This window comes from Platalea leucorodia (assembly GCF_965183815.1).
Source record: "Platalea leucorodia genome assembly, chromosome: 5".
Taxonomy (NCBI): Eukaryota; Metazoa; Chordata; class Aves; order Pelecaniformes; family Threskiornithidae; genus Platalea; species Platalea leucorodia.
The window spans coordinates 75,450,588-75,470,399 of NC_138827.1; the positions used below are offsets into that span (position 1 = coordinate 75,450,588).

At 43.6% G+C, this 19,812-nt stretch overlaps 1 protein-coding gene across 3 annotated transcripts in view; it reads right to left on the reverse strand.

The window, feature by feature from the left end:
- UBE2E3 (ubiquitin conjugating enzyme E2 E3) overlaps nt 1-19,238 on the reverse strand; it is a 60,612-nt gene extending 41,374 nt beyond the window's left edge. The window contains exons 1-4 of one of the 3 annotated variants that reach the window (XM_082314461.1): nt 19,078-19,238; nt 17,671-17,873; nt 15,581-15,631; nt 12,392-12,468 (exon numbers count right to left, since the gene is read on the reverse strand). In XM_082314461.1, coding sequence (XP_082170587.1) covers nt 12,459-12,468; nt 15,581-15,631; nt 17,671-17,864 — 255 coding nt within the window. In that variant the 5' untranslated portion in view covers nt 17,865-17,873; nt 19,078-19,238 and the 3' untranslated portion in view covers nt 12,392-12,458. Of the gene's footprint in view, nt 1-12,391; nt 12,469-15,580; nt 15,632-17,670; nt 17,874-19,077 lie in introns of those variants that run through there. The other 2 variants (XM_082314460.1, XR_014228416.1) reach the window with 2 other exon arrangements.
- Between the last annotated feature and the right edge of the window lie 574 nt (nt 19,239-19,812).

Here is a 19,812-nt window from a genome sequence, read left to right on the forward strand (position 1 = left end):
AGGACAAGAAACAAACATAAATAAGTAGCTTTGCAGTATGAGAACACTTGAGGACTGTGACTAAAACTGTGCCAGGCAGAAAAGGAAAGACTGACTAACACAGATGAAGAGGAATACTACAAGTAGTAGGTAGTTTATTTACACCTACCAGGGAATCAGGAAGTATTTCTTGTTATGACTATGTTAACTCCATTCAACCTTTGGCCACTAGTAATCAGCTGTAATTGCAAAAGAAACTGTCTGAAAATACATGGAATTGTAGGTAAAAGTTTTTAATCGTCTGCTGTGTAGAGTAGTAGCTGTAAAAAGGTGTGTCCCAGTATAAGGCAGAGCACTAATCCTCCCCACAAAGTAGAATACCCTGGAGTAGATAATAACATTCTCTGCAAAGTAAATCCTCTCTTTATTTATACTCTGGCACTGTCTCCCAATGTTTACATTTATTCAACAAGCCAAAAAATTACTCAGACTTTTTTCTTTATATTTCACATTTAGAAGAACAGCAAAGCTCTGAGCACCTGGACCATAATTAAATCTATAATTCATCCAGCAGCATGAAGACTAATACACAAATAAATTAACTCCACCTGCCAGAAGAACTAATAATACCGGGAACAACTTATTGCAGATACCAAAAATGAGAACAGAAAGGTTTTATAGTAAAGCCTCTGTGTTTCAAACTTCACTTAGGAAGATCTTTTTCCCCAAATTCCTATTCCAGTGGTGATCCAGACTCCAACGCTAAAACTTTAGGGGCTAGGAAAAAAATCAGAGAAACTACTAACTGTCAGATCGAGAGGCACAATACCCGTTAGCGCAGTCATTTTGAGTCACGCCACAAGCAGAGCAAGGCTACACCATTAGCACGCTGGGCCACCACTGTTCCTCGCCAGGAGAAAGAGGTGCCCCGGGCCGGTGCCGCGCTGCTGGCTCTGGAGCAGAGCTGGGGTGCCCCAGAAACACCTTCGCTCCTAATGGAGGTTTCAGCCTCTTGGGACCGCATGCAGCCGGTGCAGTTTCAAACAGCAGCCAAGATATTGCAGTTTATACATCCGCCCTAGGACAGAAGAGCATAAGAGTGTGTTTCTGTCCTGTTCTGCACTGTTTCTCTGTCCTGTTCTGCATACAGACCGGATAAAAGCCAGGGTCTGGCTTGCACCTAGCTTAGAGACTGTAGTTACACACTCCAGCAGTGCCAGGATGACTCACAGTGCTTTGCACTCTGCCAGCTGACTTTGTACCCAACAGAGATGTTGCATACGGAAAGCACAAGCAGTTGCAGCACAGCATCTCACAGACACTGCTCGTCAAGCATTCATTGCTAATGACATCTACTGCAAAACTAACCAGAACTGACCCCTCAGTTTTGTGATCAGTGACTGACTTCAGAAAAAGATCAGCTTTCAGAAATAACATTCAGTGCACTGCATGGACTGCTCACTGCACAATTCAGTGTTGTCTTTTTTTTTTTTCCTTCAGGCTGCAAAAGTCAATGGCTATTTCGAAGTTAACAAACCTGGAACGCTTCTGGGCATAAATGGATTTGGACTAAGACCTGGGGCAATACGGTCTCTCATAACTACCTGTTCTTCTTCACGCACTTTCAAGAAGCAGAAAACCAATGTGATATTTTAGCTCTCTTATCTCCCCACCTCCTGAAATTAGCTGCGATCACATTGGTGGGCGCACATCATCTTTCCCGGAAAGTTGCGCAGCCTGGATGGAGGATTTTAGAGGCGAGGTATCCAGCTTATCTCAGGTGTAGGAAGAGGTATGCTCACTGTCACTCCTGTCTCCTTATTCCCATGTTCAAAAACAAAAAGAGAGTGCAAGTACAGCCAAGTCTTACAGTCCTGCATGAGTGAAAAGTAGGCAGTAGCCATTTACAGAGCAAGTATCAAGCATGGCCTGCTCCTCAGCTAACCATGCAGAGCAGCACACAGAGCAATTCAGAGGCCATGCAAACGGCCTAAATAGCATCCAGCAGGATGAGGAGTCCCACTCACTCACTGAATGGCACAATCCTGTATGTAAGCAGGCTGCAGAAGGTACAGGTACCTGTTAGAGGGGAATGACCTGCCAACACACAACTCTACCACTCTGCCGGCCTCAGGCTATTTCAGTTGGCAGCACCGTACCGGGAGCTCAACGATGCGATGTGCCCACAGCCACATGAACCAGGCAGGCAAGAAATCCAGAAAGCTGGGTCTCAAGTTCAAAGATTTATTTTTCCAATGTTACATACTGCCTAGGTATTTGCGAGGACAGGTTAATTTTGGCTTATGATTTCTAGGCTAGCAAAGCTTTCTCTGCCTCAGACTACAGAACTCCCTCCCTATGCTTAAATGGGATAAGGACGTGGGTGATTTGAAATTTTCTAATAAAATCTCAGTGCGAGTTAAAATGTCAGCATGTAACTGTTTCACTAGTGATCAGCTAACAGAAGCAGCCAGCAAACACGCTTGACCCATTCCACAACCCCCCTGCCTAATTCAATCCTTCACATGCTTCAACTTTTCTTAACAAGTGGCAATCCAGATATGAGGTACAAAATTAACCTCGCTCCATGCACGGCAGAAGGTGCCACCGTGCAGATTTAACAAAAAATTTAAAATTTTGCATTAGCTTCTCCAGCGTTGGAATTAGGCTGGAGCGCAGTGACACTCCTGGCTGTAGAGACTGGGACATGGCTGGTGCAGGGCACAGCACCGATGTGCCCCGCAGGGCCTCTCCGCACCCGCCGCCTGAAACAAAGCACTGAGCCTGAAAACCTCCGCAATCCAAAAAAGAGAGAGTTTGTTGTGACCACCAATTCCCTTTAGGAAAGGGATAGAGAGAAACTTTCAGGAGAAGCTGAAAACACCTGACAACGGTATTAACAAGCGAACAGTAATGCGCTTTCTCACTGCTTGTGTCTGAAGGGGTAGAAGGCTAAAGGTGAAGAAGGTTAGCTAAAGCAGGAGAAACCTTTTCCATCTCTCCAGCCAACAACTGCCTGATGGAAAGTGCCTAAAGTAGCACACCTTTTAACTGTTAAAAAGGAAAAAAACAAACTTTGGGGTTCTTTCCCCTCAACATTCCAATACCTTTTTAAAGAATCTATTACTGAAAACAGCTTTGCATATTTGGTAACAACAGCTTCAGGGCTATAAACTCATGGTTCCACAGAAACAGCTCAGAACGTCTCACAGATGCTTCTATACCCTGGCATCAACTTGCAGAACCAGCTCCTCCTTTTCACCTCCGTTAAAACACTACAGAGAACAGTGAGGATCACCATCGCACAATGCCAGGCCGAATTACGTTTACTAGATCTTCAGCAAATAATTATTTCTAGCTTTATTTAGACATTGTATGTAAAGCATAGAAAAATCACACAAAAGACAAACAGGTGCCACTCGCAGGAAGCAACAGTTCCCAGTTCCTTCTCCCCAGACCAGAATTAGCAAAGTCTAACTAAAGGCATATTCTTACAGAGCTTGCTTTCTGTACAGAAAGAAAATGAAGTGATAACAAAACATTTAACTGATTAGTACAGCTCACATCTCTCTCTATTTCCTCCATCCCTGACCCCACCTTCACTAATTTCTAGCAAAGCACACTTGTCATTGTATGGGAACTTTGCTCAGAACGTCCTTTATATCTAGGAGAACCACACAGGGCTCACCTTACAATAGTTGGTTTAGTATAGACAACCGCTACTCTTAGCTTGCCTTCTAACTGATAAGGAATTATTTTCTTTCTTCTATTCCTAAGACAAAAAACCCAAGCAGGCTTAACAAAAACCAAGGACTTAAAATAATGCTAGTCTGCAGTATTACCATGAAAAATAAATAGCCAACCAAAATACTTGAAAGAAAAATGCCTTCACCATATTTGTTCTCAAAGAATCTAGAAAGTAATTGATTTCTCCATGTACTGATCTATTTAAGGTTTGGTACTGTATATTATCAAAAAAATCACTGCTCTCTTACTGCTCTGTTTTGGTGATGTCCCTTTTACTTTAGTAACTTGGTTTTTTTTAAAGGAAAACTGAGTTATGGTGTGTTTGCTCTGGTAAAAATAAGTACATCAGCTGTAATTCTGGCTTTCAGTAAAAAAAAAAAAAAAAAAAAAAAAAAAAAAAGGCAAACCAACCTCAAAACCCGAGGTAGCCAGGTTACTATTTCAACTCTTCACAGTACTCAGCAATCCCAGCACTCTGTGGAGGAAGAGGAATGTGGAGCTAGGCCCTACCTGGCTGTATAAAATTTGTATGGGTATCATACGAAATATCTACTCCAGACAAGCAAACACTTTTGCGGCTATAGACTGTGCTTCAAATAGTTTATCATATGAAGATCACCCTCTCAGATTTGATTACTGTTTAATCACACTTGTAGAATTTTAGGTTGTACAGTATTTCTACCTTTTGCGTAAGAAGTTTGTTTAATCATTCAGACTATGCTTAATATGCAGTAGGTTGTGCTGTGTAACTTAGATCACTTAAATTTGCTTCCATGGGAATATAGTGTTTGTTACAGCGTTCATTACAAGTTGATTTTAGTCTCTTAAGACCTCTCTTTGCTTTTGCTTTATAGGCTAGAAATTAAACCAAATCTCATTTTTTTTTCTTCAAAATGTTGAAGTCCAAAACTCTAAATGCAAAACTGGGCTTTGGCATAATGGGTTTGGTTCACTGGGCCCTTAAGGTGTCTGTCGAGGGAGGTGTCACTAAATCTGTAATGTCCCATTACAGCTGTAATGTCCCACGACAGTCTCTGCCATTGATATTAATGAAGTAGATACAGATATGCCCTAGGTATCTATGAACAAGTCAGGATGAGCACATGTACAACGATAACGTAGAGCTTAATGTCAGCTAACCATCCCTGCACCACTTCACTTGTCCCATGGACCCTCCAGCCTGGATGAGGTCTCTGATGTTGAGGTACCAGGGGGAAGGACAAAAGCTAGTTAAAGTATGAGCATCCCCCAGCCGGAGGCTGCACAGTAGACAAGTCCTTTGTCTGTTAGAAAAGGTGCCTGCGTGCGGGGAGGAATCTGGCTGTCCATTGTGTGCTACAATAGCTGCGGCTTCACAGCAAGAATCACCATCAGCTGAACATATCTCCTATTGCATAGCTTCTAATCTGTTGTAACACTTTTTTTTCCCCCAAACTCACTTTGCTCAAAGCATTTACAGTCTAAATGCTTTACTTAAATTGCAAACAAAAATAGCTTTCTGCTGCTAACCTTCCCTTACAGAAAGGAAAACGCCAACGTTTCTCTTTGCTGTTTGTTTTCCATTTGTCCCATGGAATCTGACCTGCTGATGCTCTACTGATTTACTCCGTCTTTAATATTTTGGTGACTTCCATGTCTAAGCTTCCGAGTGAAGTGACAACCCGAGTTCAAATCTAAACCGCCTCACTGCAGCTTCAAGCTCAATGAACTGACCTGGCATGATTGAGAGCCCCCGGCTTTCTGCAGCACCCCGGACCGCTAATCCACTCACGTGGTGGCTTGAGTGCTGGGCATAGCTACCTTTGCTCAAGCTATGCTCATCAAGCATCCACAAGTCAGGCTGGCTTCACGCTGAATGCCTACCTTAATTTGCTTCCTGATTTCCAGCCCTGCCACTGAAGCTACATGAAGGGTTTCTGGCAAGGGAGGAACCCACCTCAAAGACAATCGCGTTGTGAATCCTTGAGGCTGGCCTTTAGCTTTGCCGTCTGCTCTTTGCCTTTGTTGGCTACCTTCCCAGCGCCTGCACCCTTCTGCATGCCTCAGAGAGGAACTACTGAAGTTTATAGCAGCATTAACTCATCAGCTGGAAACCTGCCAGGCTGCTTACATTTTCACTCCAATCTTCTGAGCCCTGACTTCAGAGGGTGCTTGGAGATAGGATCCATGGGCAGAGGCAGTATGCCATACAACCGTTTTCCGATGTGCTTGGATCCATTTGGGGTGTTGTGCACAGATGCATTAGGGCTTGCGTATCTACTGCAAACTGCCTTTATGAAGCAGGGAAAAAATGTGCCTTGCTTTTGTTTATCTCAATGTTAGAGGTACTTATGTGCCTGTGGAACAAAAGCAGAGAATCCAAGCAGAGAGCACATGAAGTATCAAAAATCAAGATCTACTGCACACCCGGTGCTATTAGTTTCGCACAAAGGTGAAATACCTCTGGAGAATTGATGACGTGTGCCTAGCTTATTTCTAGTTAGCAGAATGTGACAACTTTGTGCAAGGAAAGTAGGATTGGACCCACAATGAAAACAAAGCCAAAATGGGGTGGGGAATAATAAATCAACAGAAAAATCACTAGACATTTGCTTTTTTTATTGACAACAGGACAAAACTTGTGCACTTCCAGTGACTTTTTTAGTAATTGCTGTTACTGTTGTTGCTTGAAATCATAGAACCTATATATTTTCCAGGATGATTATACTACAAAACCCTGATTAAAATACAGTTTTTAAATGAGGGGAAAATCACTTCCTGATGAGCTTTCCTTTAACATTGTCATTTAAATCCGGTATCACAGATAGCTTGGTCAAACTGGTCCTCAAGAGGTCACTTAGTCCATTTTCTGCTTAAAGATAAAATCAAACTGTATCTAACCTGCTCCTGCCAGTCATTTGTCCGAACTTTGTTCTGAAAATCCTCTAGTGATGCAGATCCACCACCTCCTTACACATACTGTCTTTATAGGTACTCCTCACATCTAAATTAAGTCTTCATTATGGCAGTTTAAGTTGCTCTCCATAACCACCAGACAGGACTAGCAACAATTGCCTCATTTCCTTTGCAGCAGCTTTCTTCTATATCCAAAGATTATTCTTTCTTTCTTTCCTCTAATCTGTATTCTGTCCAGCTAGCCCATGTCACTTTGCAGTGCTGTGCTTAAAACTGGATAAGGTACTCCAGCTGGCCTTTACTAATGCTGAACTGAATGGGATGGCTTTATATACCATGTCTCCAACACTTCTTTTTTTCCCCTTTTTTTAAATACATCTCCCTATTGTGACTGCCGTTCTATTTATTTCTCTTGCTGTGGCCTCGTATCGTTCATTCCTGGAAAGCACATGATCCTCAGAGTGGCTACAACTTTTCTGAAGAACTGCTCCTCATCCAGTCTTTTTTCCCCCATGGATTCGTGCAGCTGATTATGCCTACTAAAGTGCTGTGCTTTGCAGTTCCCACTATTAAATTCCATGCTATTTTTAAGGTCACTTCCTATATTTGCCCACGTCACTTTGCATTCTAGTCCTGTCCTCCAATGCGCCTACAACCCCTTCCTCCCCGCTGCTACCTGCAAATGCAATATTTATGTGCTCTAGTCCAGTATCCAGGTCAATAACGAAAACATCAATTACTAATGACTGCAGGATGGTCCTCTACAGATCCTCTCTACAAATTCTTCCAACCTGAAGGTGACACACTGGTAGCCATAGGTCACCGTGGTGTTTCATCAAGGCAATCTCTCCCCTCATTTGTTTCTGAAAGTGATGCTTACAACAGTAGTTTCAGCACTGTCAACCAAATCTGTATCTGAGTTTCTAAAAGATCTGGCCAGTCTGTTTTACAGTAATTGCTGTAAAATTAACAACTGCTTCAGCCACAGTTCCGAACTAGATAACAGTATAGTGCACTCTCTGCCCAGGGAAAATTAATCCAAATTAATGCAAGCAGGCTAGGACTCGTTTATCACTAGCAGTTACTGGCTCAAAGTAAGGCATCAATTTAAAGTTACAGCATAGTTCCTGGCTAGCTTAATGGTATGCATGCTCCTGTCCTAGATGGCAGCTGGATATCCTTGCTCCTTCCTACTTAGCCCTGAACTCACAAAATATGCTCAAGTTATTTTTCATGATGTCTGTATTACCTGTTTTGAAATGTTCCACATCTAGGCAAATCCTAGTTACACCAGCTCCAGGAAATCTCCACGTATCAGTTTTATATGAAGTAGTCAACTTAATTTAAATAAAGAGTTTAATGTAGTTTAGCCGATTCTTTTATATTTGCATTTTGTTAATTTGAATTAAAATTAGGTGTCCCAAGTCTGTGAAAGTAAAGATCAAATCAAAGAGGAGTAACTGATACACACAGACAAATGAGTCTGATGGGGAAGCATTCAGTGTGCCAGGACCTTGCCATACATACTGTTTATCACAAACTAAATACGACAGGCTGGCAGCAGTGAGCAATGCACAGTTTGAGTGTAAAAAGAAATATATATATATATATATATATACATGGCATATTTTAATCAGTTTTATCACAGAGCCTGAAGGGCCTTTGTACAGTTATACAAATCGATATTTGAAAAGCAGATTTGTCCATAAGTCTAAGAACACATTACTTTGCGGTTTTTACAAATTTTTACACAACAATGCTTAAAGAATTGTTTAGAAAACTGGTCCGGCTCAGGCTCTTCTATTGTTTCCAGATAAAACTTAGACATAATGAGGGTCAGTTCTAACACCAGTAGGTGAGTGAAAAGTGTCTGAACTATTTCTACAACTCTAGAGTAGATAGATAGCCATGATTTTTTTTTTTTTAATTTTGACAGTAATGCTAATGAAAACTGGTGAAAGATTTATAGTACCTCTTGACTAACACACAGACATTTAACAGCATGTACGACAGCACTGTGGACACTGCTTACACAAGTGCCTAACCTGCAAATCTGTAGGCATGAAAACTTACTCCCTTGAGTAGATATGCTGATTTGTGTTGCATAACCCTTTCTTAATTATGCCACTGAGATTACTTGCATGAGAAATTCACTGTGTGGGGGTTGGTAAAAAATCCTGGTTTACAGCTTGCGAGAGGTCGATACTAGCACAAGGAAAAAAACAACTTGAGGCATTTTGAGTTAGTGGATCTGTCATCTACTCTCAACTGAAAAGAAAGTAATTTAAATATTCAAAACATTCAGGAATTACAAAATCTTCCACTGTTGCATTTTTTTAATAAAAACATGTTAAATAACTCCGCTCTAGCTCTACTTAACACTTAAATGTTTTACTGAAACGCCTTCCTAAATTTGTTTCATCCTTACTCCTTAAGCAGTTTCACTGACTACTGGCAAATAAGGTAAAAGCCACTCTGCACACATAAAGATGGCAGAATCAGGCTGTTACTACAAATGGACAGAAATACAAAAATACCAGACTTCTGATTGCTGTGCTAAATTATACCACTCCTTCCTGCTCTGATCTAGACTATACTCTTCTGGTAAGAAAGAGGGAGGGAAGAAAGAGAATGGAAGAAAACACTTAGTAGAAATAATTCTAGATAAATCAAGGCTATCACTAGATAAACATATCTTTAAATCACTGCAAGCCACTGATTTATGTTCAGCAACTAACAAGGAAGGAATTGCTTTAGAAGGAATGGCAGGACTCCGTTCAGAGCTGCACAATACTAAAAAGTAGTATTTCAATATTCATTTGAGAGCGACTTCAAACATGTTCTTACAGGAGTTGTGAACCCTCTTCATTGTATTTTTGTAACTGCAACTGCAAACTTCTGTATAGGGAAGGAAGTGTTAGAAATAATCGTGTGGGTTTGTGTTCTCAGAACCATTCTGCAAACTTCAGCTTTCTTTTCTTGTAGCATGCATTTATTGCACTCGGTGGTGAGAAAGTGCTGGGCAGGGAAAGACAATAAAAAGCATAATGTAACTATCAGAAGATACAATATCAAGTAGAGTTTGGGTGATATTTTTTAAGTTTTGCTCATTCAGCTTCAGCACAGGCATTTTTGCACGTACTCCTAATATACTGTCTCTTCCATACCTTAATCAACTTCTCCTTCTATAGGGTACTGTTTAGTGTTCACAGTTGGAGTTTTCACTGCAGAGGTGAAAACAAGCAAAACTGACATCATCTTTTTCTCAGTGAGACTCAGTATTTAGCAATACAAAGACATCTGCCCAATAAGACATTAACAGAATAAACACAAAACTGGGGGACTGCCATTGATCTGAAAAGTCAAAACCTTGACTGGAAAAAAAAAATAGTACATGTGAAGATTTGGGCACACATTTGTGCTCCTGTATAGGGGCCTGGTATTTGACTGCATTCAGAATATTCTTCCTCCTACTGATTTCAAGAAAGCAACAGAACTAACGCCTGGCTTTGACAAAGGAGAGATGGAAACTTAATACATTTGAGAGACAAAGGAATGGATTGACTTATTCATATCCTGGTGTGTCTGACAAAATGCTTTGTGTGAACAATGCCTACTCTGAAGGGAGGGAGGAAAAATCCAGCAGAGTTAGTTTGAATCACCTATTTAAACCGTTTAAGCAAACTTGGATGAGGGTTTTTTTTTTTTTTTTTCCCCTCCCCTCCCTGGGGAGCACTACGGAGTAATCACATGAATCTGCTTCACTTACTGACTGGAGTAGTCACCTCCATGGCAGAACTGGAGCAAACCACAGCTGTGCAGTAACATCTTCAACAGGCACAACTGTTTGCAGAGTAAACATTTGCCTATAACCTTACTGTAGATAGAGTATGTTAACAAAAGGAAGGCTCCTACCAGCTTAGCTGCAGCACCTTCCTCGCTAACACAAGGCTGCAGTAGCTCAAATCCAGCGCTACCTCTGCGCGTGGAAGAGCCTGCACCACCAGCACAATTGTTCATTGCTCCTCGTTGTTTCAGACAGCTCAATTGAAAGAGCTTAAATTGCCGGTCTGAAGAATACCTTCACAATATTGCTTTAAATACATACTGCAATGCTTCCCCACTGATGGGGTAATAACCACAGTGAGACAGTTACAAACATCTGGATTCATGGGTCCATAACTAAACCAGTAATAGCATTCATCTGCCAAGGTTTTGCAGGCATTTTTCTTTGTGTCAAACTCCAGACCGTGGGGTTGGGTTGGCAGCACTCTGCAGCGTAGAATTAGCCCAAGATGTGGCAGTAATGAAAGGGACAAATGCAGTCCTTAGGAAGCAGAAGAATCCTGTATTAAACCCAAACCCCTACATGTCTTGCTCCCATTGTGCTCAGTACACATACTTTGGAGTGTTATTTTAAAAGAAGTAATTTTAAAATGAACTAGTCATAAATTATCAACCTACTTGCAAGCCTAGGAGAGGCTACAAACAGCAAAATCATCAACTGCTACCTTTTGTAGTACTGCTCAAGAAATCACATTAGTATATATTAGCATACAAGGCCTGAAAATAAATAGTAATCGAGACAGTAATCCCTATTAAGGAAAATCTTCTCAATCGACCTATCAGGTCAGGCACTCACTAGCTAGAGGATGAGACAGAGCAGGGAGCCTTTGGGACAATCCAAGCAGCTCTCCCTTGGTAAGAATTCCCATTTCCCAGCAGCGATGAAGGAGGAAAGTTGTCTCTCTGACCAGTGCTCCTCTAAGGCACCTGTTTTGTCTGGCCTTTCTTCTTTTTTTTATTTTTTTTTTTTTAACCACTTGCTTTCAGATCTCTGATCTTTAATTTAACAAAGAGAAGAGAGTAAAGCCAACTGACAGAACAGACTATAAAATGCTTGAATTCTTCCACTTGCATGGGAAAGACGCACTATCTTAACTCACCTCTTTTTAAACCACATGAATTAAGCTCTGAGTGGATACACTGATTTTGGTGTTTGCTTTCATTTCCTACAAAGTTTATACCAAACTGGATTTGTTGTAAAATGGGTTGTAAACTATAAACTAAGCTGGCATGGGTGTTACTAAATTTACTTAATACCGGGTTGAACTTCAAAAACTTTCCCATGAAGATGAACAAGCATTAGTTTTGGAATGGAAATGAGGAGGAGTGAGGAAAGAAGACAGGGAGTACATATTTTTGCTATTGTGGATCAGTGGGGCAGCCGGGAACAGCTAAAGGAAGCTGCTATAAATCACGGTACCCCTGGGAACGGCTTCACTTGCGCCCGCCCTAAAGCCCGGGAAGTACAATGAGCGTGGGAGCCGGCCATGCCCTGCTCCACCTGAGCTGCAGCCTCCAAGTTGGGCAGGTCAGAACAGCAGCCTCAGATACAACCTTAACGACAGAGCGGTGACCTCTGATCTAAACAGTTTTATGCCATGAACTGAAAATAGTTATTCCAGATATGTCAAACCTATTCAAGAGCATCTCTGCAGCCCAGATTTACCACGCATTATGTGCAAGATCTTTGCAGCATTTTCCTGAGAATGTATAATGGTGGGGTTTGGCACACTTCCATACCTTGAAGTATGTATAAGCGCTTGGCCATGGTTTGAAATTGAGCTGCCTAGGAGCAATAGGGCCAAGACCTTTTTAGCTTTGCTTTATGCTATTAAAAGCACAAAAGAAATTAAATACAGCACACTGCACCAAGTAGTACAGCTTTGAGTTAAGCCAGCAAAAGCAAGAAAAAAGAGGATCAGATACCTGTGTCCTCAGTTTACCTATCTGTCCTCGTGCTATGGTGCGTGTTGGACAGTAACTGGCTCGTTTCAGGCTCTTCTGTTGGACAGGAGAAAACATGGGGATAAAGCAGTACTTAATTTCCCTCCAACATCTTTAGTGGCTTAAGACCAAATCTAATTTTATTGTTTTCGATGTTCTCTCTCTCGGAAATCACACCAAAATCACAGGAATTTAGAGTATTACTGTATGTTAAAGAGTAAAGCTATCAGCATAAAGATATTAAGTTTTATACTGGGTACCCCCAAGATGCAGTTTGTATTCACTGCTCACAAACATGACAACGTGATGCATGACAACACAATTTTTCTAACAGTTCACTGTGCAATTAACAGAATCAGAAATCAATCTCTACTGTTGAGAAAAGCAAGCAAAAACCTGCTATTTAGACATTTTTACTGTGCCTGTCATTCTGCTATCCCAGTGCCTAAAATAGAAGTTAATGTGCAGCCCAGGCCTGCTCAGCACACCCAGGAACAGGGCTCTCTTGGGGCTCTGGCATTTTTATAAAACAGATGTTATAGCAATAGATGTGACTGTGGGAAATTTAACTGCTGAGGAAACCTACACCTCTTTTGCATGAGAATCATAGTGCGACTAGTCGATGCCATTTTAAAGTGGCTAAATCAGCCTCAGATCACTCCGACAGAGCAAATCCATGTGCAGTTACGCTGGCATGTGAGAAGTGGCAGCAGCCATCGGTGTTTAACGCGATACAGGAGAGTTCAACGTACCCTTCAGTACTTGTACTGTATTCTGTTAAAGTAACGTTTAATGTTTTATATGTGCCATTATCATATTTTTAAAATTGCTAATTTTTTATCACTTATGTAATTGAGTAACCAGAAGGGCTATCAACATCCAAGAGCATCGGCTGGCAGTTGTATTCTTGTGAAGCCTGCAACATGTGGACTGCAAATGATAAGGGTGTGCTCGAGAACTGGAGGAGAAACAACTTTGCATGAAGAAATCTCTTTGGGAGAACTTATGATACAAAGTTTTTTATTTTTAAAGCACACGTGAATATGCCCAAGTTATACAGGCTTTTAATTTTTTTTTTTTTTTACATATTCTTTTTCTTTTACAAGAAATGTGATAAGCAGCTTGTTGCATGACGAGCAATGAAGAGGTGTCATATGCCTGCTGTTTCAGTCTCTCGCCTAATCTGTGCTACTACACCCTATAAGAAAGCGTGTTACAAGCTTCAACTGCTCTGCACACAACACACAGCTGCATTTACCTCCTGATACCAGCAAGGCTCCTTCTAACAAGTCAATTCCAATGTAACAGTAATCCTCTGGGCACTGAAACTCTGTTCAAACTGTTCATCCTGAAAACCCACAATTTCTATTACAGAAGCCAGTATCTCTTGTAAATATTTTTTTTTTAATTTTGCAAAAGGTAAAAATGCACTCATCATCTAGTTGCTATTGAGTAAAAGGGTTAAATTCCTCTTAAAAAATACTTATGGGAACAGAAGCACTGACTTCCTCACTGGCAAAAAAATTATCTTTTCCCCTACACTCTGCAGGAGAAACTTGAATAATTTTAGACACATTGGGGGGTCTTCATCATTCTCAACAGCATTCCTGGGCATCCGGTAGTACCAGCTCACAAGAAAAACCCTCTGCAATACTCTTGTGCTAATATGAAAGGAACATGCTTTCCCAAGGAGCTAACTATCAGATGGTATTGGAGAGTGTGAGGGGGGGAGGCTTCTCTTTCTAAAAGCCAAGCTGTAACTTGCTGTACCCAAAACTGCTACAATTATCTTTTTAGCAACTACAGGGAAAAGTGATGGTGTTCTATTTCATTTAAATACTTTCTCTCCTACCATGCCCCCTTTGAGGGTCCAAGTATAAAGTGCATGACCAACACAGAATTAGACCCCAGTAATTTATTAAAAGTTATTTAAAACAGTAATCTAAAAACAAAACAAAACAAGAACACACCCCCCCCCCCCAAAAAAAAAAAAAAAAACCAACCACCAAAACACAAACCCAACAGATACTTGCTCTCTCCACAGGGCTTGCCTCTATTGAAGAGGGAGAGCCACTGACCCTGCATGCAAATACATCAGACTGCCATAGGCAATCTACAGCACAGTCCTCAGGGTAAGACACCTTTTACCACAAATTCAATAAAACACAGCAGTCCCTGCTCTCACGGACTAGTCAGATACGAGAACAACTCACATCTTACTGAATTCACAAGACCTGCACCAAACGTTTCCAACTACTTAAAAAGCCAAACAATTCCAACATAAAATCAGAAAGCACTTCCAGCAATTTTTTTAAACGCGTACAAGGCTTGCTGTTACACATGAGCTATTAATCTGAAGATACCTTGCAGTCGGAAATCTTACTGAGATGCATCAAATGAAAGCAACATTATTTAAATGTAGCTTTACTGCAAATCTGAACACTGGATGCTCACAGCTAATGAGGATTTTTATGCATCCTTTAAACAAAAATAAAACATGCAGATTTAAAGAAATTAGCTAGCTATGCTACTGTTTAACTTTCCTACAGATCAAGTACTCCAGTTACTGTCACTTCATCTAAGACTAAATCACTCAATCTTCCAAGCTTACAATTTCATTTTCTAAAACCTAACAGAAGTGTCTCCCAAGTTGGGAACTTCCTTACAAATATTCTCTATCAAGGGACTATAACTTTGACCAACAGACACATAAATTTAAAGGCAATACTTCCATTTATCTAACTGTTAAGCAACATACTAAGAGAATGCATATAAAAATCACATATGGTTCTTTACCTTTACTTCAGAATGAAGTGATAACTCTATAAACCCGGCACTCAAAAAGCCAGTTCAAACCACATGCAGACATTAAGTTGAAAGCTTCAGCGTATTTTGAAGTTCATATAATTAATCTTTCACAGAGGCAGTGACCAGCTACGAAAAACAAACTGAATACACTTTACTATGTACATCAATCACTAATGACTACGCCTCCAACATGCAGACAAAATAGCAAACTTCAATATCAAAACATTCCCTGTGCTTGTTCAATCTGCTGTACGCAATTTCTGTCTAGCAGTCACCGGCCGTAAACACTAAGTTTCCCATTTGTTAGCCTCAGCACATTAATCTCCTACCACCGTCCACAATTTAAGAAGCCGTTACATACCTGCAGTTAGGAGGAGGATCAAGGGTTATTTCAGCTAGCTCCTTCTGGATTCTGTTGGTGAAATGAGAACAGACACAAAGCATTTGAGATAGTCTATAGAATAAATCAGGGAATTACACTGCCCTCTACCACCATGCAGTTAAATGCAAGATTGGCTTTGCCTTCAGTAATGCTAACATGGCTGCTTCCTCTTTGTTCTCAGAGGCATAACCCAAATCCCACAGCTGAGAAACTTTGCAGCTTTTTTCCTGCTCCACACTGTATGTAAACAGAACACTTACAACTGAGTTGGGTAGAAATTTCCCACGAGTATTCAGAAAAGTAACTCTTTTTCACATCCGAGCACTTTTTACCAGAGAGATTTTCTTTGCAAGCTAATATGCAAATGAGGCAAGGGGGGGGGCCTGCACAGGCAGATTTGACAATGACTTTAAACCAGCGCTACAGACCTGTGACTGAGGCTGAAGAAGTGAACCGCGCTGGCAGCAGACACGCTCTTTTCACAGTATTTTACCTACTACTTTGCAGTGTGTTTAAAAAGTGGATTTGCAGATCTGCCAGGCTGTCTCTGTTACTGGAATAATCTCTCTGGATCAACTTTGCTTCTCTCCACACCTTCTGCTGCCTTTCCTCCCTCAACCTTATCCAGTAGCTGTATTTACATGATAAAAAGTGATATAATAATTTGAAATAACCTGTGCTTAGCTTTACTCTATTACAACCATTCCCAAGGTGTTAAGATCCGGAAGAGGAATACTGAAAACTTTTTGTCAATTTAATAGCTTATTCAGGTGTATAAGAGGTGTAATTTCATAAGACGTGTGGTAAATTCCTCTTAAAAATATCAAATAAGACTTCTCTTCAGAAGAGGACCCATACGAGCAAGATCGTGAATTTCACATGAACAGCAAGTGTGAAAATATCTAGTATCAATAAATTCAGTCAGACTACTGAACTATTTGAGATGTATGGAATTAGACTTGCAACAATTAAGTGAAATAAAGGCAAGAAGGGAAAACTCGGTCTCGAAAGCCTGCATCTCAGACTTTTCAAAAAAGGTAAGTAATAACAAACTACAAAGCCTACATCGTAGTTCCAGAACTTTTCTTTCTTTAGCCAGTCCTGTTTCAAAGGTTTTCTTTAACAAGCTCAAAAGTCATCAAAGCCACCCAGTCATACTCAGCAGCAATTTTAACACATTTCAAAAAGTACTTACTGAATTTAAGTCCAATACAAAATTACTAAAGCGTTCCTAAAAGTTAGAACTACAGTATTCACGCTGAATAAGCAAAACTTGAGACTACTACGGCTACTCTACAGTTTTCTTGCTACAGGGTATTTGTAAGTGTTTGTAAAGAAAAGCAACTCCAGGGAAAGGACTGAAAAGTTATGCTGCACCTCCGAAGATCACCAGAATCAAGGGATTTAAAGTTTGCTTATTTCACACAGCTGAACTTACAGAAAATTATTATAGTGCATGTCTTGAGAGCTGGACTGACAGTAACCTTATATGCAAATAAAAATGCAACAGATGTAACTGAAGAAGGTTTCTGAAGATTTTGATATTTAAAGGTAGAAGCTACCTGTAGAACCCCATGGTTTGAATCTTCAGATCCTCAGGGAGAAAACTCACCTAAGTTTCTCCTGAAAGAACTGAAGAACGAACCCATTACTTCAGGGTGTGTAAGGCTCTCCCATGCATTGACATGAAAAGCTAGTCATAAGGCCCACAGAAGCCACTGGGGTTTTGTGACTTCTTTAATTAAAGACCATTGCTTGTCATCAGTCTACAGACCATAATAAAATACACCAGGAGGACTCCACCCCGTACCAATCAGGCATGGAAACCTAACTCTTAAAAAGACAGCCAAAGCTGACACTCTCTCGCGCATTTTTGCAAACATGAAACGTATTTAGGTGCCCCCCCAGCCAGCCTGTAAGCTACCAGGTTCTCAAACAACCCTTCAAAAGACGTATGACAAGTCTGTGTAATTATTACCCCAATATAAAGACTTGAAAAGTGCAATGCAAGTACTGCGACTGAAAATACTGTGCAAAAATACTACAGAGTGTTTTGCCGTCCCCTTTACCTTTTAGCACTAGTAGATAGCTTAGCAGTAGTTTTGCTGGATAGTTTGGTGTTCTTCTTCTGCTGGGTGGCCGAGGGCTTTCGTTCTTCTTGCTCTTCGGGTTCAGGCGCAGGTGGATCCCTCTGATCGGCATCTGAACTACCGCTGCTGGTACTTGGACTTTCATCGTCTGACCTCTGCCTATCACTGGACATCGTGGGGAACTTTTTTGGGGAAGGAGAAGAAAAGAGGCAGAGTTAACACAACAGGCAGGACTCTCTCTTGCCATTCCCCAAGTTCCAGAGAACGCTCGAATCGGTGACAACTCCGTTTCACTGAGAAATTAACCAAAATATACTTCTTTGTCTCGTCCCCAAGGGCTACAGTTTGACAGCTGCAAAGCAATATTTACACTTCTGAAAATACAGATATTTCCAATTTTTAAACCCACTCGCATTTTTTTCATACTTTAAACAATATGCCAATTGTCGACTTTGTTCTAAGGCATGAGACAGATTTAGCAGGGTACTTAGGCAATGAACATTAATAACTTATGACACATTGTAAATAACAGACCTCACTGAAAATGTTTTTTAAAAAGTCACTAATGCCCTGTAAATATTTACACTGGAGCAGAGCATTTTATTGGGTCCAAACGCCAGATCCCCCCTCTCCCCCTCCGAGAAAATACATTGCCAATAACACTTGGGTTGATTTCAGATGGAAATGTACACTTGCTCTGTGCATTTAAAGGGCTGGGCTGGGGAGGGGCGGGGGGGGGGGGGGGGAACGAGGGGTTTTTTTTGTTGTTGTTGTTGTTTTTTTAAAAAGGGAAAAACCCCGAGATGCATTTAAAGCAACTCGGGCAGCAGCAGCCCCGGTTATTTACATGGCCAGCAGCGAGAACTGCATTTGGCCACCACAGAGCTGCCGGAGGGGGAAGAAGCATAATTCAAACTGCACCTTCTGCACAGCTCTCCCCGCCGCCGCTCCCCGCGCAGCTCCACCAGGCAGACCGACATTTTTCCGCCGACCGGGGGGGTGGGGGGGCGGGGGGAGGAGGGGGCTGCCCCGGCGGCCGGGGGGGGCCGAGGAGGAGCGCGGCGGGGAGCTGCGGCAGGGCTGGAGGCGGCCGCCCGGCCGCGCTTTGTGGGGAGAGCCCGGCGCGGCGCGGCGCGGCTCGGCTCGGCTCGGCTGGGCTCGGCGCGGCGGGCGGCGGCGGCGGCTCGCCCGGCCCCGCACCGCACCGTGCGTGTGCACCAAGTGAGGCGTGAACTCGGGCCGGCTCCGCGCCCCCGGCCGCCGCCAGGCAGCGAGCGCCGAAAACAAGAACAAAGCTCCTCTACCAGCCCCCCCGCCTCCTCCCCGCCTCCCCCCACCGCGCTCGCCCAGCCGCCGCGGCAGCCGCCTCGCCCGCCTCTCCCTTACCTTCGCCGGCGTCCTGTCCCGCTGCTGGGTCGGAGGGGCGGGATGGCGGGGGGCCGGGCCGGGCCCGCGGCGCCCGAGGAGGGGACGGAGGCGGCCGGGGGGCTATACGGCGGCGGCGGCGGCTCTGTGGCCGGGCAGTGTGGAACATTGAGAGCCGGAGCAGGGGGGGACGGGGGGAGGCGCGGTGCGGCCCCGCGGCCGGCGGGTGGCGCTGGCGGGCCCCGCTCTGCGGCGCGGGCTCCCGCGGCGGGCCGGGGGGCCGGGGCGGGGGGCGGCGGGCGCGCGCCGGCGGGGGCGGGGGAGGGGGCGCCGGCCGCCTCCGGCCGCCTCCGGCCTCCCGCCTCCGCCCGCCCCCGCCCGCGGCCGCCGCGGCGCCGCCGGCGGAGCTCCCGGCCGGCGGGGGAGGGGAGAGGGGGCGCTCGCTCCCCTCCGGGCCGGGCCGCGCGCAGGCGCTCTCCCGCCGCGGCCGAGGGCGCGCGTGCTCCGGGCCGGGCAAGGACAAAGCGGCGGCGCGCGGGGGGGGCGGCCCTCGACGGCCGCTGGGCTCCGCTCGGCCCGGCCCGGCCCGCGGCCTCCCTCCGCCGCGGCCGCCGGCTGCGCCCGGGGCCCGACGGGCTCCTGCCTCCGGCCCGCCGGCGCCTGCCGGGCCGGGGCCCGCCGGCGGCTGCGGGCCGTGGGGCCTCCGCGGCCCCCGGCCTCCTCAGCCGCCCCGGCCTCGCACCTCACACCTCGCCT